The sequence below is a fragment of the Phasianus colchicus genome, chromosome 12 (assembly GCF_987193195.1).
Source record: "Phasianus colchicus chromosome 12, bPhaCol1.hap1.1, whole genome shotgun sequence".
In the NCBI taxonomy this organism is placed as follows: domain Eukaryota; kingdom Metazoa; phylum Chordata; class Aves; order Galliformes; family Phasianidae; genus Phasianus; species Phasianus colchicus.
The window spans coordinates 10,442,966-10,467,328 of record NC_143447.1 but is presented as its reverse complement, the minus strand read 5'-3'; the positions used below and the strand labels follow the sequence as shown (position 1 = coordinate 10,467,328).

Here is a 24,363-nt window from a genome sequence, read left to right as displayed (position 1 = left end):
TGTTGAATTGTGTACATTTTGTGTGCAAAAAGCAGGTGAACATGACTATTAAATCCTAAATGGAACATCAGAGACATTATTCTTAAAGTTGTGCCAAAATTGTTTGTCAAGTACACATTCATCCTGAGGACTATTTTTCTGGAATTTTCTGTTAGATTTCACAGGTCATGTTGTAAATGTATATGTTAATTAGGGGCAGATATTTTGCTAATCTGATGAGTAATATCTGCTTGGGAAGATCTTAATATTGATTAAGAAAAAAAAATATATCTTTTACATTTGAGAAGAAAAATGCATAAAATAATTCAAGTGACACAACCAAAACATTATTGTAATACAATCTAGTGTAACACAATTGTAATATTTGGGACCACATTTTCATGAACTTGGTGTCTTGGTGTCTTTGGTTAACCATTCTATGTACAGGTACAAATACAGACTGGAGACTACCCAGATGTTACATGAAAATACTGGACTGGTTGTGGACCTTGATTCTTATCAGAATCAGAATCCTACTTGACAATAAAACCAGGGCCCTGTTTTTTTCCTTCTTAGAGCTTTTTCCCCAAGACAGCCTATTAGGATATGGAAATAATGGGTTTTTCTCTCTTTGGCCCTGTTACTATGGGAATATAAATGGCGCCTAGATGGTAGGTTGACATTTAATTTTCATGTTAGTAGTACTATGTGAAATCCCCAGGTTATCATGATGATGAGCTTCTATCACTGTTCTCTTTAAGTCTTGGCTATAGATTTAAACTCATTGTTTATAAGACATTCAGAAAACATACTGAGAGGTTATCCAAATAGAATATGATGTTTCATTTTCAGAAGTAGAAGTAACATCCTTAAATAAGACATGCAATTTTAAAAAAGCAATAGCAGGGCAATAAACCATAGGAGAAGAGGGTCTGCTTATCAATGAATTAAAATGATAAAATTAAACATGAAGGCAGAAATCTGCTACTGATGCTGGTGCAAATTAATGCTAAAATCTGATTAAAGTTTAGATTGAAACCTAAGTATATGGCTGCTAAGTAAGTTGTTCTAAAATGAATTACTCTTGCCTATGGCTATTCTCACACCTCAAAACAAAGTAATACTTCTTGATGATCTCAATAAGTTACTAAACTGCCCTTAAAAACTAATTTTGCATGAAACCCCAGAGCAAAGTCTTGGCAATATTAAGATGCAGAGTTTTCATGGCAAGGCATATACTTATGAGTGCCCTGGGCTTCATGCTCTCATTTGGTATGCATCATAAAGTCAGCAAGCACCCCTTTGTCAGGCACAGTGCTGGAGCCATGCATGGAGCACTGCAAAAGTAGGTAAAGTTCTTCCGCTTAGTTCTGGAACTTTTATTGTGTTGGCTTTTTTTCCTACTTGTGCCTAGAGGTTTGTGGCTGGATTTTTTTTTTTTCCTTTCCTTAATGAGTATTTCACTTGTATCTGTTTTTTAAAAGCTCAGTCTTCCTCAAACAAAACTTTTGTAAGGTTAATGTGTTTTGCTGGAAGTTGCACCTCAGTCAGGCAAAATTCTGGAGATGGTTCTGTTCAGTGTTTCATTTCAGCCAATAACAAATCAATCAGTGATGGTCACATTCTGTCTGAATTTGAGCACTGAGTTTTGTCCAAGATGTGGTGAGTTGAGGCCCAGAGGCCAGACTTTGGACTCCAGCTCATGTCTACTCAGTATTTCCATTCTGTGAGAATACAAACTGAAATACTTGCCATTGGCCCTTTGGATTGGTGCTTTTTATGATGTCTAGATCTTAATCAAAAATTAGGGCCCTATTTTAATTTTAAGTATGTAACACAGTGACACTGCTGTCATGGTTCAGTTTGTGTTTCTTCACAACAGCAGCTATCAAAAAGAAGTTGTGCCACACAAGAGTTAATGATACCTTCCTGGGCTGCTTCTAGTTGCAGGAGGTTCTTGCTGTGTTTTGAGCCCTTTTGCATTGATTGCTCAACATATTGAATGGAGCCCCTGAGGCCCAGTCTCCCAGGGGTGCGATGTGGGAATTGGGTTAATTAAAATACAGTAAAGAAGCAAAGATACAGCAGGCTATGTGGTGTACTTTGTGAACAAAAGTGGTAACAAAGTTTTAATAAGTGTAGTATCTAGTGCTCTGCTATAGTTAAAAATAAAATCCTGATGAGATGAGACCTCCTTCCAGTTCTGTTTTCGTTTGCAGAGAAGTGTGAAGAAGTGTTGTTTTTAATATGCAGATGACAAGGCTTGGGATTCACAGATAAGCAAAGTGTGAACTCTTACAGGTTAATTCTGTACACACGTATTAGAAATTGGCTTGAGTCCCAAAGTTTACATCTGTTACAGGATCTAAATACAAATTTCACCAAAGCTCAGAAATATTCAAATGTGATGATCATATGCATAGTTAACAGATCTATGCCTCTAAGCAGTAATTTGGCTGGTAGTCTGGAAAATTCCAATAGTTTGGAGGATTAACATATTTTACCCTGGCAAGCATTTGAAAACATTATTTATTTCAACATGCAAATACACATCTCAGATTATATATTAATCACAGTCATGTATAGTTTATCCTCTTTATCCCTTTCACTGTTGAAAATGGTATTAAATAAGATACGTACCAATTCCTGCTTGACCTACAATCCAGGAAAGTCGAATAAAAAGCATCACACCCCAGATATTGAGCATGCATCTTACCTAGGTTTTAAATAAATAATATTGCATTAGCGTAACACTGAAAGTAGTGTTAATCAGAAACATGATGGTATACAATGAAGGCTCTTGGAGACCACCCTCCAAACATCCTACCTCTCTTCTTAAAAGAGCTTGATATTGTAGGACTAATCTTACATTTTATTTTATTTTATGTTTTGAAAATACAGAAAAGTTTCTCACCAGCACACCCTTCACCCATCCAAACTTGACAAATCCTGTTTTCTTTTCTTCTTCCTTGCTGGCTGCTGCCTCATCTCCAGCAGTGCTTTCTCCATTAGCCACCCTCTCCACTGAGCCGGTGCTCACAGCTATGTTCTGAAGGATCACAGAGAAAACAAGTGCATTTTTGTGTTAAAAAGATGTGGAATAAGTGAAATCCAAGGAAAATTAGGCTTTACTGTCTCATGAATAGAGTGCAGTACTCTGCTGACACCAGGCATCAACAGGTGGGCTTGCTAGCTGAGAAAAGATGATAGAATCGCTTAAGCAAAGTAAGTATCATTACCTGATACTAAATTGGTTCTATTATAAACTCTGTTCAACATATATTATGTTGTGTTGATATATTATTAGATCACCTAATGTAATGAGGGTCTCATGCCTGTCTTTCATATTCTGCTGCAACAATTTATGAATGTTAATAAGTATAGAAAGGGAGATATTGACTGACTGGTGAAAAGAGATCTACCTGCATGGCAAATAGGAGGTGAACTCTGGTATTTTCCATTGGTTAAAATACAAACATAATTCCAGCAGCAAATGTCCTTGAAACAGCAACATATTCTTGAAAACAATCAGAAATACTGGTGAAATGTGATTAATAATGTGGTAAATGAACAACCCTTTATGTGTTTTATTCAGCTCTAGTTTAACTGTCCTAGGTAGGATTAGAAATCAGCATATTTACCATGTAAATAGAATAAATAGCCCAGAATTTTGGATCTTTCACATTCAGTAACAGACTTAAGTCTGTACTTTATCTCATCAGTTCTGTTTAGCACCATGATATGTTTCTTGTGGCTTGAATAGGAATTAGTCACAGTGCTGAGGTTTATACTTTCTGTCATTGCTGTTTTCTTTCTTGTAAAAATGTTTATACAAAGTCCTGACTGGCTTTGCACTGAATCAGAATTAGATTAATTGTTGCTAAATGTTGTATGGGTCCTGTGTAAAGACCTTCAGAAAGGACTGTGTGCATTGTCACTGCCTGGCAGACGTTCAGGAGCATGCATCACTTCTGGAGAGGAATCAAGGTGCTTTTAGGGTTTGGAGAGGGATGAAGATGTTTCCAGATTAACTAAACAAGTCAAGGAGGGGAACCATCTGTGATTCCGGGAAACAGATGAGGTTTTTAGATCTTGCTTAAGCTTTAAGGTTCTTTCTGTATTTGTACACAGACTTAAAAAAATAAAATACGATACAGGCATAAAGACTAGTAGTATATGATATTTATGCTCATATTTGGATTCCTCATGGATGGGTCTCTAGCCACCACAATGGAAAATTTTAGAATGCCTTTGACACAATAAATTTAGGCTAGTGCTCACAAATGAGAAATAAGTGACTGGATAATGCATTTTGACATATACTCAATTTGGTGAATATGGCCTTTTTGACTCTAAGCGAAATGGGAGGAATACAAGATCTATTGAAAACCTGTGACTTTGAGCTCCTGAAATATTTATTTTCAACAATTCTCACCCTAAAATAACAATGCTGAGTTTGCTCTAAATACAGTCAATAATTAAAATGAATTATGGAGAATTATCAGAATAATGTTTGTTTGGTTTTTGGCTTGTTTACATACGTGGTGGTTAGAATTTCAAAGAAAAAAAAATAGAAGTGTTCAGCGTTTGCACTTGAAACAAGTTGTTTCATTCACACTTTGAATTAATTTGTGCTCTCGCATGCCGTTATCATAAATTATGGCCTTAAACCTTCCATAAATGCATTTTAAATTGGTGTGCTTTAGTCAATGATTGGTTTTTTACCAAGTAGATGTACCCATGCCCCTCATGCATTAAGTATATGGAATAAAAGTGGCAGGATAATTTGAAAATCTACCAAAATCATAAGTTAACTTTGTTGTTGTTGTTGGATTTTTTTTGTGGGTTTGTTTTTGTTTGATTTTTAAATAAAAAAGACAGAAAAAATCAAACACAACATTTTCCTTTCCATGTTTCAGAACAGGTTATCCTTCATCTCTCCTCAGGATAAAGATGATGAGCTCATCAAGTCATCATAACAAGTGTGGAAAATAACCAAGATAAAGAAAGGTTAGATAATTTCTTATGTAGGATAAATATTAAGCCCAAGTAATTATCACCAGTCATCAGCTGTGAAATAGCACTTGGACTATTTTTTTAGGGATTTAATTGGTGTTTAGTGGCTTAATATGTGCAAAAACTGACACATCTTGCTAAAAGAGGACACACATTTGATTCCAGCAGTGTGGGAACTAGATATTTGAAGTTCCTTTCAGCCTGCCTTAGATTCTGACATTTGAAAAATTACATATTAAAATGTATTAAATATTAATATTTATCTTCTGAAGTTAAGCCAGCATCAAAGCACAATGGGAATGGTTATGTGATGTTTAGAAATCTGAAGTCAAACATATGCAATTTCTTATCAAAATTTGGCAATGGGTTTTGACAAGACAGCTGTCTTCAACAATTTGAGTTTCAAAAAAGCTGGGAAGAGAAGGAATTGCCTTGGGGTATGGTGTGGTAAATCCAGACTTTAGTATAAAGAAAAAAGGATTAAAGGATCATCTCTAGATGTGCATCCTGGGATATTAGTCTAACCCCCACCACACACACCGTGGCATTTCATCCTCTCCTTAGGGATTGCTAGAGAACCTGCTACAGGTTCAGCTCACATACTGCTCTCGCCTGTTAATACGCGCTCCGTTTTTTCATACCGTCATAGTGCTCATCTCTACTAATCTACTCTTTGGTGATCTCAGATTTATTTATTCTTCAGAATGCCTAAAAATTACCTTTGATTGCATTTTTCTTTCTGTGATGCTTTTCAGGGGGAAATCTTGAAGCACTTAGCAAAAACATTAGAAAATTAGGTTTTTATGGAATCTCTCTTGAAATTTAAGGCAGATCTCAGAGCACTTTGGTACGCGCAAGCGAGTGGTACTTCTGGTAGTGCCTACCACCTCCTGCACTGTTTCCAGAAACAGAGCCATTATTGTAATATCCCTGTACTTTTCAACCTGGCATCTGCTGAATTTCTTCTGTCTTAGAAACTATCCTGTTCAGTGCTAGCTTGAAAACACCACAAAGGTCTGTCAGTCAGAGGTCTCAAAATGATGCTGTGGGACAGCCAGGAATGGACTTCAGCCATGCTAATGGTGGGTTGTTTGTTCCAGTGCTGTGGGCAGTGGCTCTCAAACCAGGGCCTCACTGCACGTATGGGCACAGCAGATTGTCAGCATAATAAAAATCTCATTACCTCAGACATTCACCTTTGTATTGTGAGAAGCAGAAGATTATTCTTCTGTAAGCTGGATAATAGAAAAAGTATGGGGACAAGTGAGCTAGACAATGCTCTTTTCTCATCCCTTGCAGACCCAACTCGTGAAGCAATTTTCCATTCATTTTATTCTAGAATGGAAGATGCCTTCTTTTTAACCTTCTCTGAGTGAAAATTGTAACAAACCCCAAGCAATTTGTCTGTTTGTTTAAAACAAACAAACCAATCTGCTAGCCCAAATGAGATAGGCAACAGCAAAAAACCTGAATTTTCTGGTAGTGGTCAAAACTGAAAATCCCTTAATATGCTGATGTTCAGTACAAGTTCGTTTAGCACTGTGTTCAGAGCCAAAATACACTATTTTTCCCTCTACCTGACTACTACTGATGTAAATTATTTCTGTAGCAGGAAGTTTCTTTTGAGCATGGAGATGTGTTTAGTAGCAGCTTACTCATCTGCACATCCAGCAGAGCAGAATTCATATTCACCCCTATTCACATCCACTTTGCATTCGTTTATGGAAATATAAATGATTACTCAGGTAATCTGTTTCTCCTTTCTATGTAAACCATGCTATGCAGGTTTGTGGAGACCTTAAAAAAGTCAGGCTGTGGACAGTTAGCTGTCTTAAATGGATACTGAAGAATCAGGTCCTAATTTTCCTACTATTTTGTTGCTTGATTTCATTTCTTTTTATTGATCCTTCTTAGGACAGGTGAATTTCCAAAGAAATAGAGTTTGGGTAAAATCTGGACCAAAAAATAGATGCTTATCAGAATTATACCTCAGCAGTATGTAAAAGAGAGTGGACAGGCAATGAGAGCATTTTTTTTCTATGGAGATTTGTCATTTCAGTATTGCCTGACACAGAAAAAGAGTGAGTGGTGGGTTGTTTGTTGTTTTTTGTTTGTTTGTTTGTTCATTTTGTCTGCCCGTTGACATTTTCAGTGTGTTTGAATATAGTGGTGATCTCTTTCCAGCCCTGTCCTGACAAGTGCACAAAAGAAACTCAAGAAAGGTTTGATTTTAGTTCTGTAAATGGGAGTATCCTGGGGTCTCTCCTCTGCTTTTTTATGAAGAATTTATTATTATAGCTTGAGGGGAAAGAATCTAATTTCATCAAAGTCAGTTGAGCATTGCAATTATTCTGGTAATGCTTAGCTATTTTGAATAGTTAATTGTTTCAAAGTGCTTAATCTAGTTGTTCTTATCTACCAGAAGTTTTCATTACAGTTTTCCACGCTATTTTGCATGAAGATTATTCCTACACATTTGGAGTTTGAGCCTTAAAAGTTCCATAGATAGATGAACTTTGCTGAGGCAGGATCACACAAGGTAGTGAAATTCTGAAATCTGACATCTAATGTTGCTAGCTTATCAAATTATTTGCCGTGGAAATTTTGAATCTGCAAACCCCAAAGACTATATGTGACCACTGTATTTTCTTCTGATAAGAAGCTATAGGGTGACAAACCTAAAAGCTGACAAGCTCTTCTGCATGATAGGTTAGAAGCAATTTAGCCAGATTATTCTTCCATAAATACTTTATATGTGGTCATTCAAAAGACTCTTCAGATTCTTCCCAAAATCATTGGTATAATGACCACAAAGGACTAAATTCATTCACTGAATGGGTACCTGGAAATTGTTGTCTACTTTTCTCTCTTCACATAAAACACGTTCCATCTCAACACATTTGTTCTTAGATCCTTCTTGCTATTTGAATGGTTTGTTACTGCAATAAACAGGTAGTGCTTTGATTTCTGACTGGTTGAAATTGCTTTTATTGCACACAATATGTTTTATAATAGTTGTTTTAATGAATACAGCAGGAGTTTGTGAAACTTTGTTGCGCATTGATGTTAAATTTAGATTTGGAATAAATGTGAATTGTGTAATTTGTTTCAATTATGGATTGATATTCATCGTCTGCCAACTTAAGTGAAACAGAAGAAATATGGTAGTTTTATACTGTTAGAGAAGATTAAGCTATGATTTTCTGTTAATCAAGTTCGTTGCTATCTGCAATTAATAAAAATCTTTGCTTTAAGCAGGCTACAAAGCAGAAAACATACTGCAGCTACCATAGAAAATATGGTGATTAGTTGTACTTTTGTCTTGGCAAGATCCACAAATTTAAGGACTTTTTCATATTAATAAACAGAATTAACAGCCTGCAAATGGAACAGAGGAAAATTGAATGTTTCCTTTTCACTTACCTTTGCCAGTTGTTCATGAATTTCTAATAAGCTTGGTCTGTTGAGCTTACTCCCACTGACGCTGCCAGTATTTCGATAATAATCAATTTTAGGAACTGGATCCATGGTGTTATGGCCAAAAGTTTGTAGATAATACATTTTATTGTGAGTATCACAGGGATGTAAACTGGCTTCGGTTTTCTCCCCATTTTGAAGGAAATTGTCATATAATTCTCTTTTTCCCGGTCTGTAACTGATTCTCAGTCTGTTGTGTGCTTCCTCAGTAAAAGATGTTTCTTCATAATGTGGTGGGTCAGAGCCCACGTCCTCTTGGGATGCTTCGTTGCTGTCGTGGCTTTCATTAATTATGTTAACTTGAAACCGATTGGCATTTGGATCCAAGAATACATTTGGAGAATTATTCATTGACATCTTCAGGAATGAGACTGACTTAGGTCACTGAGTCTTCTGATCTTCTGTGACTGCAGGTACCACTCTTCTAGCTGCAACAAAGGGCTAGGGCTGTTACATATGAAGTCGTTGTTCTTAAAGTAATAAGCTTCCTAAGCAATCTTCCTAAATTTGTCCTCTGTGGTTCTGCCATTACAAACATTTATAAGTAAAACATTTCTGTTAACTTGCACAGTAAGGTAAATTTTCCACCTGAAGCTCCCTCTTCTATGAGACTGTCATCCTGTGAGGTGTCAAATAATCAGTAGTTCCATCAAAGACTAAATTGGTGGGTATTTTTCTGCCTTAATAAAATGGGCTATTGATCAGATTGTAAGAGCTTAAAATTGTATTTCAGATACAGTACTTTTCTTAATCATGCAAATTTTGAACCGAAGCCAGTGGAAGTGTAGGCAGTACGAGAATTACATGCAGTTCATCTACTGTTTATGTTCCACTTATGTATGACATCATAATTCTCTCATAGTCTATAAGTACATTGGCCTAAAAAGCTTGAATCAAACACACTTTTTGGAATTAGTTACAAAAGTTAGACTTCAAGATTAGACTCTCAACCATTCCAGGATGGCAACAGTTTATAAGCAGACAATTAATACATTGCAATTCATTTATTTTTTATGTAAATAAAATTAATGACATATGAAAGAATAGATCAACAGCTGAACCATATCCAGCACTGGGTTTGCCAAACTAAATAGACGAAATATAAATCTATGGTGAAATATTAATTATTGAGAAATATTAACTGTAGGCTTAGCATTGAAAGGTTCATAGAACTTTACTGTTTTACACTTGTGCACTCAAGACACCCTTTAAGAAAGTTTGGTAGAAAATGTAGCAAGTCATAGAATCCCACAGATTAGGAGTTTTATTTAGTCCAGTATCCTGCTCAAAGCAGATTGAGCACTGAATATAAATCAGGCCTCTTAGTTCTGTCATCCGACAAGTCTCTCAATCCTGTCCTGCAAGGATAAATTCCAGAACTGATGATGGCAGGTATTCTAATACTCACTTGTCCTGTCATGATTTTTTCATGTGTACCCAGTTAGAACCTTCTGTGCATTACTTCATGACCATCATCTCTCACCCTCCTTCTGTGTACTTCAGGAAGAGCCTGAGTGTGCCTTGTCGGTAACCTTCCGATAGGTACTGGGGGCTGCATAGCTTCTCTTAATACGTTTTCTTCTGGCTAAACAAGCCCAGTTTCTTTATGTTCCTGTCCCTGACTATGCTAGAAGCTCCCCAGGTGATGCATGCAGGTTTTCTAGGTTCTCTCTTACATGGGGAGTTGCAGGGGACAGGTAGACAAACTTAGAAGCTGGCTTTCAGGTGAAGTTTGATGAGTGTGTGAAAGAGGGGAATGATCACTTTGCTTGGTCTACCAGCTATGGTTCTGTTAAAACAGCCCAGGACACTGCTTTCATTGCTCCCAGGGCACGATGCTGACTCTGTACGGGCTCACCAGCTCACTGCCTGCAGTGCTGCTACCTGCCAGTGAGGCCCCTTCCCCTACAGTGCAGGAGATTTTCTGTCCCAGATGCAAGACTTGCATTTGTCCTTGTTGAATGTCAGGAGATTCCTGCTGGCTTATTTGCCTAGCCTGTCTAGGTCCCTCTGAATGGCAGCCTGTAAGATATAATACCTGCACTATCTGCTTCCCATCTCCGCTTTTCCACACAGATCCCTCAAAAACAAGCAAATAAACAAAAACCCCAAGAACAAAAGGGGTACTAATATTTAAAGCCTTTAGTGTTAACTAAAGTTAACTAGTTAACTATCACTGCAGCAACTTGTGGGATGGCCTACATGGCCCTGGAGTGGCTTGCATCACCTGTTGTTTTTGAGAAACTGAGATTATATAGAAAGCAATGGCAATACATATGTTTTTTAATTTTTTTCGAAGGAGATACAGGAGTGTGATTGTATTGGCTTGTATAATTCAATAGGAGTCTGGGTCTAACAGTTTTAGTCTGTTCCGACTAAAACTGACTAAAAGCCTATTTAGATATTGAAAGTTTGCAAGTTTTTGTAATAGCAAAAAAGCTCTAAAACAAAATATATCTATAAAAAACAATATGTGACCTGAAAATCTGGATAAACAAGCCCATTAGAATAATTCTTTTAGAATTTTGTACTTTCAGCAGAGGTTGGACTAGGCACCCTCAAGATATTGCTTTCAATTTAAAATTTTCTATGATTTTGTGAAATGCATGTGGCTCTGGCACTGCAAGATAAAACACTGTGTTGATATTTAGACCTTGGCAACGCGTATTTTTGTCTAAAATCGTATATCAAAACTATAATTTGAAGAGCTGATAATAAGATGTCCTCCAACTTCAGTGTGAGGTACAGCTAAGGCATATTTCCTCCCTTCTTCCATCAGCTATAAATGATAATCTGCTGCAACCTCCCTGAAATGAAAGCACTTTACAACCTCTCATATTTCTGTTGGTTTTCCTGCTTAACATTTTGTAAGCTTCACAGCAACACATTACATTTATTTAATTCCTTTCACTTCTTCTGGTTTTGGATGATCTGCATTATTATTATTACCATTATTACACATTTCTCATCATAGCATTCTGCTTCCTTCATCCTTTTAAAATTGTAAGAAATTGTTTCATTTTCAGGCATGAAAGAATGAAAACAAATCTTTTGTCACTAAGGTCAGTGAAATTAAGTTTGTTTCTGTCCCCCTGACTGAGTGAAATCACGATTCTTTGATGGCAGTGAGACTTTTGCTACCAACTAAAATAATTCTGTAATATCGCTGTCTTATTTCTATAATGTTATTGTTCAGCTAGGAAAATAAAACTTCTTACCTTTCTGCTGTTCTTGAAAATAATAATTGATATTTTTCACAATGTATTTCCAGGAGTCTCTCAACTGTTACTTGCCATTAATTTTGTATTTAATATTCTATCATTATTCAAAAATTATCAAATTTACCTTATTCAGGATAATTTAACTTGCCACTCAATCTTGTGTTTTTAGGAAACGACAAGCTGCCTCTTTTATTCATGCATATAGCATGTCCCTCACTTTTAAGTATTCCAGACTGTGCCTTATTGGTCAGATTTTTCTTCTGCTTAATATATTGAATAAACTGTCCAATCCCTTACTTTCAAAACATTTCTAGATGGTGATTTAGAGAAGCATTCTAGCTTGTTAACTATTAACCAGCAAATGTACCTATCCATTACAATTACTGGCTTTATGGTGTTGCAAAATTTCCAAGGGGGCCCAAAAATACTTCTGTTATCTCCATTTCCCTCCCAGCTATGTCCGATGCTGTGCACAGATCATAATCTTATTTTTCAGTCATGCATATGTTGTAGTGCAGATAACAAGAATTTATAAAATGCTCAGAGTGCATTTATGCAGAAGAGGTTCCAGTGAAGTCAGTGGGATCACTCCTGTGCTCCTTAAGAGCCTTTGGTGGGTTTCATTGTCCCACATGTGGTTTTGAGCTAATTACTCCTAAATCTATTCAAAGTTTTACTCTGTATACTTAAGGAAAGCCTTTGAAAAGTTAGGTTTTGTGCATTTCTTCTGGGAAGGTTGACTGTGATGTTTTTCAGGGATACAGGGAAGGCAAGAAAGAATTTGCAAAGGGAATTTGGTAATTGCTTTCAGCAACAGACTAGGGTCAAAAACAGAAGAAGTCAGTAAGTAGTGGGGTTCTTCGGGTATGTTTGCTGTACTTGCCATGTTGTTTAGAGATAACTGAACTATATTTATCCCAGATAACTTAAGTACCTTCAGCATGCTAACCTGACAGCACAGGGCTCAGCTTTGCTGATTAGGTGTACATAAAAAGAATGACAGTGTTGGGTCTCTGCAGTGGATGATTCTATCTAGCAAGAACAGATCATGTGAAACAGTGTATCAGTATCTGCCTTTGGTTTTGTGGTTAAATTAACTAGGATAAATGCAATATACTGAATCTCTGAGAGTCTGGCACTTTTTTCTTTGGCAGACTCTGAAGCAGTTTTAAAGCTCTTACGTTCATACAGTTATTTATAATTTAGATAAGCCAGTGCAGATGAGTGTTGTCTGTACCTATCATTCTTCAGACAGAAGACTGTGTCCTTCCCTGTGCAATCTGATATTTCATGTTCCAAATGGCATTTGAGGTTCACTGTTTCACTGGCTGCCTCTGCCTAGTATACACAGCAAAAGGAACAACATATATTTTGCATGTGTATTACATGCAAAAGAAACCAATCTCTGTAACTGGTGTCTGTCTTTACTGCTTGTTGCAAACAGAGCTGTTTAGCAAAAGTGGCAGTGCTTAGAATTTTGTTGACAACTTTCTTAAAAGTGAAATTGAATTTCTGTCAAGTACTATCATACTTGGTAAACAGCTGTGTATTTGAGGGTGACCTTGTGGTTTTAGTCTCCACTTTCACCAGTTCTTCTGTCTTGATAAGATTTCCTGTGACCAGTTTTCCCATTTGACACTCAAGATCATACACTGTGCACAGATGTAGGAACACAATGAGAAGAAACAGCTGAGGATAGGAGCTGGAGGGTACAAAGATTTCCACGTAGCTCTTGGACCCTGGGCACAAGTGAGTATGTGCAGTGTGTGTGTCTCTGTTGGCCTTGACAAGTTGATCTAATTACTACTGGGAGCTGTTAACCAGACAGAATAAATTGCAGCTAATAGTACAACAGGTGAAGTTCCAGTTTAAACTGACTCATCTTCTGTACCCAAGGAGAGTAAAAATTGACATGCCTTGGCCGGCCAGTTCAGTAGGATTATCAGGTTAGTTGCATAATGTTTACTTGGTCTCTTTCACCTTAAGGTTTTAACTCCCTGACACTGGGAGAGTGGAACTGTGGTGTTCTTAATTCCTACTGGACTTTTGAGTAGGTAATGTACTTTGAAATACTGCATGTGTAGAATACAAAATATCCTTAATGATGATTGTTTCCTTTCCACTAATTCCGTTTGTCTTTCCACTGCTGTAGAATAGAAGGAAGACCTGTTCCATCAAGATGTGCTATCAGGTGAGTGGGAGGAAATGGAAGTATGCATTGTTTGCAGAAGACCACTTAAATGTTTCACTCAGGTGTTGCAAAGTACGGGTTCCTTACAAACAGAAATTAGAACAGCACATTCTCTTCTTGTGAGGCAAGAATGGAGTTAGCAGTTGATGTTCCTCTCATCTCAGCAACATAGACACATACAAATGGGCTGCTTTCTGCAGACACCTCTTTGAGCCACAACTATTTGTTGTCCTCTTCTGCATTCTCATTGTACAATAATTTTTTCAGAAAATTATGTAATAGGAGAAGGAGGGAATAATCACTTATGTATTCACTATCCATGAACCTGCCTTTCATCCATTGCCTTTTTATCCAGCTTATCAGAAGACACAGTAGAAATGAGACACTCTTCTGAAAAGCCAGATAACATTTAATTCTTAAAATATTTTTTTACTGTGTTGACTTTCTAGGGAATTGTTCAATGCAGTACTTCTCTGCTGCTAACCATTTAATATCCTCCATTCCACTCTTCCTCAAAGAAGGGCAATGTGAAGTGCCTTCTGAGTTTGCAACAAACATTTATTTAACAAAATGAATGCCACAGATACCAACACATCTCCAAAATGTATGTATGCATGTGTAACAAATGTACCAACAGTTGGTTTCCAAAATGAAATCAACATCAAATTTAAGGCAGGATATCATGTGACTTTTCATGCAAGAGCATATTCAAAGGTCCCTTTATCCAGTCCCTCAACTTCATCTTCCCATGTTGAAGAAGGCATACTACTGTAGGGGTCTAGCAAGATTTTGAAGCATCTGATAATTAGAAGTCCTAAGAAAACACACAAAATCCCCACAAAGGCGAAACCAGTTTTTTGCTCCAAAGTCAGAGGGAAGGCAGACATTTCACTGACGCTCATGCTGGCTGAAGTGTTGCTGCAGTAATTACTGCTCATCATTGGACATCACATCTTGGTGACTCTGTGGGATTTTCACCTCTATTGCTTCTTTGCCTGCATAGAAAAGTGAAATCAATTACTAAATGGGGTGTGTATGCCTGAGCTCTGTAGCATATGAACAGTTTGAAATCAAAAACAGCTTGGATTTTTGTAGTGTCCTGTTGTTTTAGGTTTTTTTTTTTTTTTTTTTTTTTTTTTTTCCACATTTAAGTTAATGTGATAAAATTGAAACTTTTAGCTTCTATGTACCAGCCACTTACTAACAGCAGACTCACAATTTTCTGGCGTTCCATCTCCTCAACGCAGTAATCTCACACATGGCTGTTGTAAACAGCATTTAGTCAGACTGGGTGTAAGCCTGCAGATTTTAATAAGACAAAACTCACAAGGTATCCACCTGGATAAACTAATACATTTTCTGGAATGGCTTTACCTCAGTCCTTAAACTACTCCTTAAACTCATATTGATCTCAAAGGGAATTTCAGCCAAATAATATGAATTTTGGTCATGTAATTTAGCTTAGAAATCTAAATAAAAAGATATGACTTGCAGAATAAAATGGTGTGTGCAGTTCTAGTCTTGGGCTCCATTTTGAGCTGTGCAAGAATTGGAAGTGAATATATTGGTAGAACTGTTCCTTTACCTTCCTCTACACGCGTCCATGCAGTGAGTGTGACTCAGTATGTGATCCAAGCATGGCTAGGAGCATACACTGTTGAAACATATGTTTGAATTGACCATTTGAGCCACTGTAGTGATGTTGCAGCTGCGTGCCCACAGTATATATATGTCTTATATATGGGCATATGGTATGTATGTCTTCATGTAACAGAAAAAAAAACAAACAAACAAATCACAGTATTCTCTTGTGTGTGAGGAAAGATTAGTGGAGGAAGAAATTATGCAAATTCCCTCCCCCAAGTCTTACTCTCATTTATTTTTTTTTTCACCTCAGTCTCAACATTTTCAGAGACATTTCAAGATCAGCTCAGAATGTGCTGCTGAGCTCAGGGAACTGACCCACCCTGCCATCACCACTAGGAGAGTTTTGTGTATTTCCAGACATGAAAGACTTTTGTTTTTATAGTTTTAAGGTGATCTGATGTATATATTTAAGTTGAGGAGGGGGGAGGGGGGAAGTTGTTTTGTTTTATTTTAGGTTTTCTTGAAATCCCCTCTCTCTTACATTTCAGTAGGCAGCAGGAAGATTGGAAGGCTTGGGACATCATATCTACCAAAGGACAAAGGCATTTTTATTCTAAGGTTAGAGCTTGGGGTTTTTTTGGCTCTTGTTAACACCTATTTAACTAACATGCCTCAGGGGAAAACTCTTTTTGTTAACAATTCAACCACCTCTTTCCCCAGGGATTTCCAGGCATCCATTTATTTCTTGGCAAAGTAATTAGGCCACTCCAAGCTTTGTGCTGCCATGACTACACTGATACTGGTACCTGCCCTAGCCAGTTCAAAGAGAGCTCCAGTATCTCCACTCAGTGCTGCGCTATAGCCATATCTCGACTAAGTCTAGAATTAATAACAACAGAAGTAAAAATAAGATTTAGTATTCCTGAGAATATAGAAACAGGCAAAACGTTTATGTTGTCTTTGTCTCCTTTCTTACTTCAGAAATTAGTGGGATTTTTGTATGTCATCCTAAAGAATGAAAATTTTAAAATGGAGATGAAAAGGATGGGACACAATTCTTCTTCTCTTTATGCATTAACCCTCAACATAGTAGGTATTAAATAGTGTGATTTTCTATTACTTTCTGTATACATTTTGTAGAGCATACCAACCATCTATTTTATAGAGCTGTATGTGATCCTTCTTTTGAATGACATTCTGCCCTTTGGGTCAACACTGTTTTAATTCCTGTTAAGTTGGAGAAAAGATCTGGATATAGCCTACAAGAAAAGTAATGTCAACAGTAATCAATATTTACTTTCTGGAAATATAATACCACATGCTGCACAGGTTTTCATTGTTTATCCTTCCAGTTTTTCTGTAAGACTGACCTTGTGCAGAAAAAATATCACAAATTGGTGTCAGAAGTCAGTTGATTTGAACAAGAGCCAGTCAAGAAAAGTTATCCTTCCAGACATCCTAGGACACTGGATTATAAAAACTAAATGAAAGGCTTGTATGGGAAAATGAAACGTAGATGCTACCTGAGAAAGACAGAGCTCACACGTCCCCCCAAATCAAATAACCCAAAACAAATAAAACAACACCACAACCAAAAACAAATGAACCCTCCCCCCCAGAGCATTGCTATCTTGAAAGATACATAGGAAAAATCTAAGGGATGGCCATGGGGAGCCCTGCATTGGAGCTGAGTCTTGCGAAATGTCACACTGATTTTGCAGGTTATGCACTTAAATTAGTTGGATTTGTTTGTTTATTAGGCATTATGGGACAAATCTCTGTAAGGTTTGACTGACACTGAAACATGGAGTAGTAAGAAATGGTTATCTTAGTCTTATTTGAGGAGAATTTGTCTGAAATGGCTGCATGAGAAAACAGTGGGTATTTTCCTCCTGGGGAAATGAGATCTGGGAAACTCCAATACACGGCTTTGTGTGCTTCTTTCCCTTGTCCTGAATTTCATAACTTGTAATTGAAGCTTTAAAGTTCATAGAACATTCTGCTCTAATTACATATCCCCAAAACTGTGGTACCAAATTGACCTTGAATGCACTTCCATTGTTTTCACACTTTAGTGATGCATACAGGTTAGATGTCCTCTCCCAGTTAGTCAGATATCCTTTCAGTTGCTGCAGAGTATGTGTCAAATCATGAGTCAGAAGACTGTGAATGCTAACTAACGTGGCCTGCATCCAAAAATTCTTGAAGATAACCTCTAGAGCAATGTGATGGGACAGGCATTAAATCAGTTAGAATCTGCAGAGTCATTTTGTAGGGACTGGCTTCAGACTGATGTCTCCTGACTTTTTTATAGGTGAAGACTACTCATCCTTTGATTTACTGCCCATATAAAAACACTGGCATAAAGACAGGCTCCTTAACATCTTGCTGTGAGTAGAAAGGCCACTGGAAGAGGCCCTTGTGAGACTGGAACAGCGAGTCCAAGAGAAAATAGCAGTGAGGAAAATAGCGTGGCACAGAGGCTACTAAGGTAAGAGGAATGGAGGTGTGAGCTGGGGATGCTGGCTGTACCTGTGCGGGATGAACAGCAGTACCACGGCATTACACGTAGAGAGTTAGCTGGAAGAAAACTGTTGAAACTTTAACTAGTCTAGTGGATCTCCAGACCAACTCTGCCAGTGTTTGGATTCAGATTCCCATTCCCAGTCACCTTTTTCAGGCCCTCATGTTTTGAGAGATAGTGAGAAGATTAAATAATTCTGGACTATCCCGACGAAGGCAGGAATTTCCCTTATGTTTTGAGTTTCAGCCTTTCTCCCACAGAACCCACTTGGGGTTCTGTTTTGGTTGGTGGTTTTTTGTTTTGTCGTGGCTCAGTAGTGTAAAGAAGTACCTTTGACAGCTGCTCAAACTGGAAGCATTCATCCTCTTGGCAGGATTAAGCCTCAGGTCCTGAAAACTCAGTTCATAAACTAGAGCGTGTTACAGAATTCACTAAAATCAGTTGCCATCTGTTCTCCCTTTGGATGTGCTGCAGGTCCAGCTGCTGGCGCTGGTCATTCTAAAGGCACTTCAAATAGTTTCAGCCCAAGGTTTATGTTTCTGAGTGACAGCAAACCTAACTTGAAAAGGTGTTTGTGTGCTTAGGGACAGAAACCGACATCTGGGAGTTTCAGAAGCGTCATATTTGCACTCAATTATTTGGTCAAAGAAACTGAATTTCGGGAGTGCTGTTACAGGAATTGGACATAGGAGGTGGTAGGGTAAGAAGATTATCAACAAAGAAGACCAAATGAAATAGAGATCAGCATAAATTTGGAATTTTCCAAGGGGTCTAAACTGAGTTAACAACACATGGCCAGAAATGCTGCAGAAGCAGCTCTGAGCACGCAGCCAACCTGCTACGTTCATGCACACGCTGCATGCCTGTGTTCCATACATTGCTGGGGAGAAAACTGCCTGCTCAGGGTAAGGTTTCTAAGGTAGCAGACAGGTAAGTGTAAGGTGGGAAGGCCAGGGCACCGATGCTTAGCAAATGGAGCACATTTAACTGTTGTGTGAGTGTAGCAAAGCATCCCCTGACATGCAGTGTTTTTGCAGCACGTAATTCAAGGTAGAAATGACACTTTTCCACATAAACTGCATTCCCCTGCAGAGAAGCAGCAGCTGGGCAGTGACATTTGCAGCCTCCAGGCAAGCAATGAATTGCAGAAATGAGGTTTTATCCGTAGTAGATAGACAAGCCTGGAGTCTCCAAGGAACAAGAGACCCTGCGCTATGCATTGTGCTGTGAATGCATGTATATGCGGTCAAGGTCCGGATAACGGAGGCAAGAAAATAAAACGTTCACTGCTGCCACCCTTAAGTTGCGAATCTGGAAAACCGCTACCTGTTTCTCTGGGGCATGCAGGCTACGAGAACCGCAGGACACCGAACACCCGCCGAGCAATCGTTGCCCCGCTGCTGCATGCGCAGCCCCTACTTTCTCCGGCTCCGCGTCCTCCCCGGGGCGCCGCCCGCAGCCCGAGGCTCTCGGCCGCCGGCACAGCCCCGCCGGCACAGCCCGCCGCCCCGCCCGGCCCCGCCGAACCGCCCGCGCTACCGACCCGTCTCCTCCGCGTTGCCCATGGTGGCGGACGGCGGAGCTCCGGGCCCGGCCGGCCGAAGCCCAGGCGGGAGCCCCGACGGCTGGCACGGCTCCGGCCGCTGGGGCTGCGCGGGGTCCCGGGCGGCGGGGGGCGGCTCGGCCGCGTTTCCCCTGGCCGCCCGGCGCCGCGATCCCGCCGGGAGCCGCTCGAGCCGCCCTCGTTAAAAAATTAAACGCGGCCGCCGCCGCCGCCTCCTCCTGGCCGCCCGCCCCCTTCCATCGCCGTTCGGCCCGTTGGCGCTCCCCTCCAACCCCCCTCGCGCGGATTAAACCGGGGAGCGTGGAAACTTCCTGCAAAACACTACGTGCGGCGCATCGGTAAGCGGCGCCTTGCGGGGGCGGCCCTCCCCGCGCTCGGGCTGCGGTGCCGCAGCAGCCGGGAGCCCCGCGACCTGTGGAGCCCGGGCGGGCGGCGAGCAGCGCTGCCGAGTCGCGGTGCGCGGGGGCCGAACGCCTCTTCCATCCGCCGCGACCGCGTCCTGCGGCGAGGGCTCGGTCCCTCCCTGCAGCTTCGGCGGTAATAACGATTAAAGTGTGGAACATGTGGCGGCATACGGCTGGGGCCGCAGCCTGGCTCTCGCTTTATAGCCTTTCATTAGCTGCGTTTAGCTGATGCTGATTGTATATTAAAGAGGCTTCGGTTTGCAACAGCAGCAGGTGTTTAAGGTGGATAAGGAAAGAGGATTTCTTTTCCCAAAGCTGGATCTGCGTATTGCACTAATAAACAGCAAATCTGTTTTTAAATGATAGTGATGCGGTATTTGGATGCCCTGGAAGGGTGCACGTGGGCCGGTGAGACGGCGCTGCATTTAGCGCCAGGCACAAAGAGATTTGTTGAAGGCTGCTCTAGAGCTGTTGGAAGAATTTGTTCTGCAGAAAATAATTTGAAAACCCCACGTGTTTCTTACTGCATGCAACAATTCTGCGAGAGGTTAAATCCCTTTTATCCTAATACACGCTGCGAAAAAAAAGTTTTGTGTTACCAGGCATTTTAATAGCTGATCCCTCTGTTGTGTCTGCAGTTCAGCACTGGGCAGTCTCAAAGCACCCTGTGTCCCTCATTGGTAGAACCAATGGTTAAACGGATGGTAAGCCGTGCGCTCAGTAAAGATTGCTAGTTTGATCATCTAATGTTGCAGTGTCAGTAATTTGGTGAACAATGACTGTTGCTGAAATTACAAGCCAAGCTAATTTTTGAAGTGCCTCTCATATTTAAAGACCCATGAAGAGCTTATAAATAGATCGTTTCAAATGGTATGACTGTACTTTCAGAATATGTATATAAGGAGCCTCTTCTGTTCCTAATGAGCTCTAGATTTATTTTTTAGCCTTGTCCCTGATTAACTTGGGGCCCATGATGATCTCTTGCTAAAGAGGAATGGCTATGATTTGGGATGTGGGGATTGGCAAAGACACAAGGCCCCATTCCACCCCATCCCAACCTATTAGAACTGGTTTGGGAGAGTGGCAGGTATCCATTTTTTCCTGATAATCATTGAGCATTGCTATATTTGGAGAACTTTCCTCTAAGTAGGTCTTTTCTCATGGAAAAGATTTAGTTGTAGTATCTTCCTGCCCATAAATGTATTATATTTTTTCTGTCATTATTCTTATAGGGGTGAATTTAAGAGACTTGTGTTTGGTTTTTTGTTTTTGTTTTTTAGACTGCTAAGTCACTGTTTCTCTTGTACTATTACACGGCAGAAGTTGTTGAAATCGTGTGATCATTTTTAGGAATCTGATACTCACTGTTCAATTTGAAAGTTGTGTTTGTGCTGGAGATCCACTTTTCGTGGATATGAAAGTGAGAACAGAAGCTGGCAGCCACAGACAGAGAATGGGATTCCTTCTTCAGCCACCAGTTGTCATCAGACAGCTAACACTTTTGTTGTTGCTGTTGTTGTTCATTTGGTTTTTTGTTCAGGCTGATACATTTTAAAATAGAAAAACAATGGAATAACTTAATTTATTCCTGTATTTCATCATTTCTTTCACTTAAGGATCACTAATTTTTTCTCATTAGGATCCAGACAAAAGGCAAATGAGATAGCAGTGTATGTGCCCATGGAGCATTCCGAGACAAATGGAGCATTCGCTACTTTTCACTTTCTGCTTCTTTATCACGCCCATCCTTGTGTTCAGTAGAATAACAACTGTTATCAATGACTTCAGTCATATTTCAGATTGATTTGATCCTTATGTTAGGGAGTGTCAAGTGTGTTTTCAATGGAGAGTCCTCAAACAGAAAGAGAGATGTTATCATCGGTGATTTGGTACATTGCCCCCACAAATTGAACTGATTAATTTTAGGCTGGCCGCATAAAGCCGAGTGAGTGCCAAGGAGGAAAAGGCAACAGGGAGCTCTTAGAGCTATTATCTGTTACCAGTTTTTAGTGTTTAAGGATCATTTGAGTGGTGCGTCAATGAAATGTAACTATTTTGAAGGATAACTAACTCTATTGTAGCACCTTTTCCCTGTAGCTTCAAAGTGCTTTCTGAGTGTTCCTTCACAAACAAACAAATCCTCCCTTTAGTGGTTAGAAATTCAAAACGGGCTCACGGGAGGGAGTAGAGTCACTGAAGAGCATTGTGCAGAAGAGTATCCTTAAAAACACATCAATTCGCAACTCCCCTCATAAGCAAATTTAAGCAAGTGTAAACAAGCTCATGAGAACATTTATCAGCTGAAGACAATAATATATGAGGGAGATATAAGTAGTAATAGAGTTGGGGAAGGGCATTGAAAAATGGTTATATATAAATGCACGCATTGAACAGAATTGCAGGTGGAAAATATTTTATGTAATTTATTCCAGGGTTCTTAATGTTTTAAAAAAGATAAACACCTTTGTTCTACCATGGTGGCTTTTTCGTTTGTTTCCTTGTTTGTTTCATCCAAAAGCCGTGCTTCTACCAGATACCGACTGCATCTGCTGTTTACATGTTCAGTCTGCAGTCCTGGGGATATGTAGGGTACTGCCAAGAATGAGGCAGAAAAACAATTCTACACACCATTCTCCCTATGTAAAAGATCTGAATGGGCTCACAGCTCCAATAGGAAGGGATAAGGATTTGGAAACCGAGGCAGGTTGAGTGTTAGTGTTGGGGAAGGTGGAACGGTGTGTGCATACAGTGAGCAGCAACAGTGCCACCTGGTGTGAATGGACCAGGAGGGGGGCTGGGTCCCTAGCTGGGTCCTTCCTCCGCTGAGCTCAGGGCAGGCCCCTGGCCAACAAGGAGAGGGCAGAGGCCTTAGGTGAGGTGGGTTCCCTTTAAACGTGCAGGAGTGAGCTGATGGGTATGTTAGGGGCACTCAGCCCCTCATTGGAGACTACGTGTTGTGGAAGGAAGGACCAACGTGCAGTTTTGTTTTCTGTAGTACTTTCAGTAGCTAAAGTAATGATCTGGGCAGAGTAGAGATGATGTGAATTGTTTCAATATAAGACCAGTAAAATTGCTACCATCGTCTGATGCTGTTACGCAGCCTTCTACAAAAATAAGTGATTAAATTCAGGCTCCCAAGCTGTGGTTAAGGGTTCCATATCACTGGGAAAAAATGATGATGACAGGGGAGATTTAAACCCCTGTTAGGGGAAAAAGTGGTTATATCCTTGCAGATCAAGCAGGGCAGGTCTCCCGTGTCACTGATCCCAAGTTCTGGGCATAGGATGCTGTGCAGTTTTTCTAGTTATGAGTATACAACACACTGAACTAAAGCCTCAGCATGCAGTTTCATTCCTGTATCAGGCATCTGTACGCTCTTTTATCTGGGGGAGCTCAGTCAGTAAGTGCTGTTGATTTATTCTGGTCGGGGGAGGAAGAAAGTCAGAAAAGGCAAACTTCTCTGCAAGAAGGAGAGAGAGAGGGAGCGGTTGGCACCGAAGCTGCAGGTGTGAAGGTCTGTGCAGTAGGTGGGCTCTAGCTGTGCAATAACTGGGCTCTGCTCTGCATCTCTAGAAAATGCCTGCAGGCACACAAGCTGTTGCATTTGATAGTTTGCCCTTTTGAAGTGTAAAATATTTTCTTTTCCGGAGTTAAAAACCATCACATTTCCCAGACTAGGAAGATAGTATTTAATTGCAAAAATGAGCACTTAGGGAAGATATTTGTTTTACTTCAGATCCGTAGTAAACACCTCTGTAAAAGAGGGTTTCATTTACAGAGTAGTTATTTCTTTTTTAAGCACAGAGTAAAGCAGTGTATGTTGGGTGCAGCCTTAGGCAAGGCAAACTGGTTTGGAAATACTTGTGGCTTTGCAGAAAGGAATCTTTAAATGAACTGCAAACGACAACTGTTTTAGGAAGCGTATTTGTTGTTAAAAGCAATTCTCAGGGTTTTCTAGAGGAGGGACAGCATTTAGAAAATGCTAAGCGTGTTTTGGTGCCATAGCAAACAGCACAAGAAAAAATATGTGCAATATGTATTTTCACCATACATGCATCATCTAGGTGGGAACAACAACTGAAAATAATCTTCCACAGAAAACACCCTCAAGATGTAAATATGTGAATCTGGGGAGTCCCGTTCTCTCACATCACGTACAAACTGACTTTCAGGAAGACAGAACTCTTTTTTTGCAGTTGCCACCTGAGGAAGGTGTTGCTGGACTGCTTTTGATCGTGGCTTAAATTCCAACAAAATTAAAACCAACACCGAGGTCCCACTGGGATTCCAACGCCCTCGGCACGGAATGGCTTCCTTTCGCCCTGTAGAACCGAGGGCTGTAAAATGTAATGACTCTTTAAGGCGAACTTTTTAACCTTCACTGGGTTGTGAGGGAGGGG

At 39.7% G+C, this 24,363-nt stretch overlaps 2 protein-coding genes and 1 long non-coding RNA gene across 22 annotated transcripts in view; 1 reads left to right on the top strand and 2 right to left on the bottom strand.

Annotated features, from left to right (window-relative positions):
• SLC12A1 (solute carrier family 12 member 1) overlaps nucleotides 1-9,264 on the bottom strand; it is a 45,579-nt gene extending 36,315 nt beyond the window's left edge. For both annotated transcript variants that reach the window (XM_090148911.1, XM_031587625.2), the window contains exons 1-3: nucleotides 8,419-9,264; nucleotides 2,894-3,028; nucleotides 2,620-2,695 (exon numbers count right to left, since the gene is read on the bottom strand). In XM_090148911.1, coding sequence (XP_090005037.1) covers nucleotides 2,620-2,695; nucleotides 2,894-3,028; nucleotides 8,419-8,829 — 622 coding nt within the window. In that variant the 5' untranslated portion in view covers nucleotides 8,830-9,264. The remainder of the gene's footprint in view (nucleotides 1-2,619; nucleotides 2,696-2,893; nucleotides 3,029-8,418) is intronic.
• Nucleotides 1-19,328, top strand: part of LOC116225309 (uncharacterized) — a 61,835-nt gene extending 42,507 nt beyond the window's left edge. For 11 of the 14 annotated variants that reach the window (XR_016470381.1, XR_016470371.1, XR_016470376.1 and 8 more), the window contains 6 exons: nucleotides 4,899-4,989; nucleotides 13,846-13,884; nucleotides 16,020-16,089; nucleotides 16,453-16,560; nucleotides 17,786-17,962; nucleotides 19,088-19,328. This is a non-coding gene — a long non-coding RNA (uncharacterized LOC116225309). Of the gene's footprint in view, nucleotides 1-4,898; nucleotides 4,990-13,845; nucleotides 13,885-16,019; nucleotides 16,090-16,452; nucleotides 16,565-17,785; nucleotides 17,963-19,087 lie in introns of all 14 variants that reach the window. The other 3 variants (XR_016470373.1, XR_004166033.2, XR_016470380.1) reach the window with 3 other exon arrangements.
• CTXN2 (cortexin 2) lies at nucleotides 14,458-19,894 on the bottom strand. Of its 6 annotated transcripts, XM_090148907.1 has the most exons (5): nucleotides 19,539-19,892; nucleotides 16,842-16,937; nucleotides 16,623-16,730; nucleotides 15,101-15,183; nucleotides 14,458-14,879 (listed from the first exon to the last, which is right to left on the bottom strand). In XM_090148907.1, exon 5 carries the CDS (start codon nucleotides 14,823-14,825, stop codon nucleotides 14,577-14,579), a length of 249 nt encoding a protein of 82 aa, XP_090005033.1. In that variant the 5' UTR covers nucleotides 14,826-14,879; nucleotides 15,101-15,183; nucleotides 16,623-16,730; nucleotides 16,842-16,937; nucleotides 19,539-19,892; the 3' UTR covers nucleotides 14,458-14,576. The 6 variants fall into 6 exon arrangements, with proteins under 6 accessions (XP_090005033.1, XP_031472472.1, XP_090005034.1 ...); XM_031616612.2 differs by lacking the exon at nucleotides 16,842-16,937; XM_090148908.1 differs by lacking the exon at nucleotides 16,842-16,937 and having other exon boundaries at nucleotides 16,623-16,698.
• Between the last annotated feature and the right edge of the window lie 4,469 nt (nucleotides 19,895-24,363).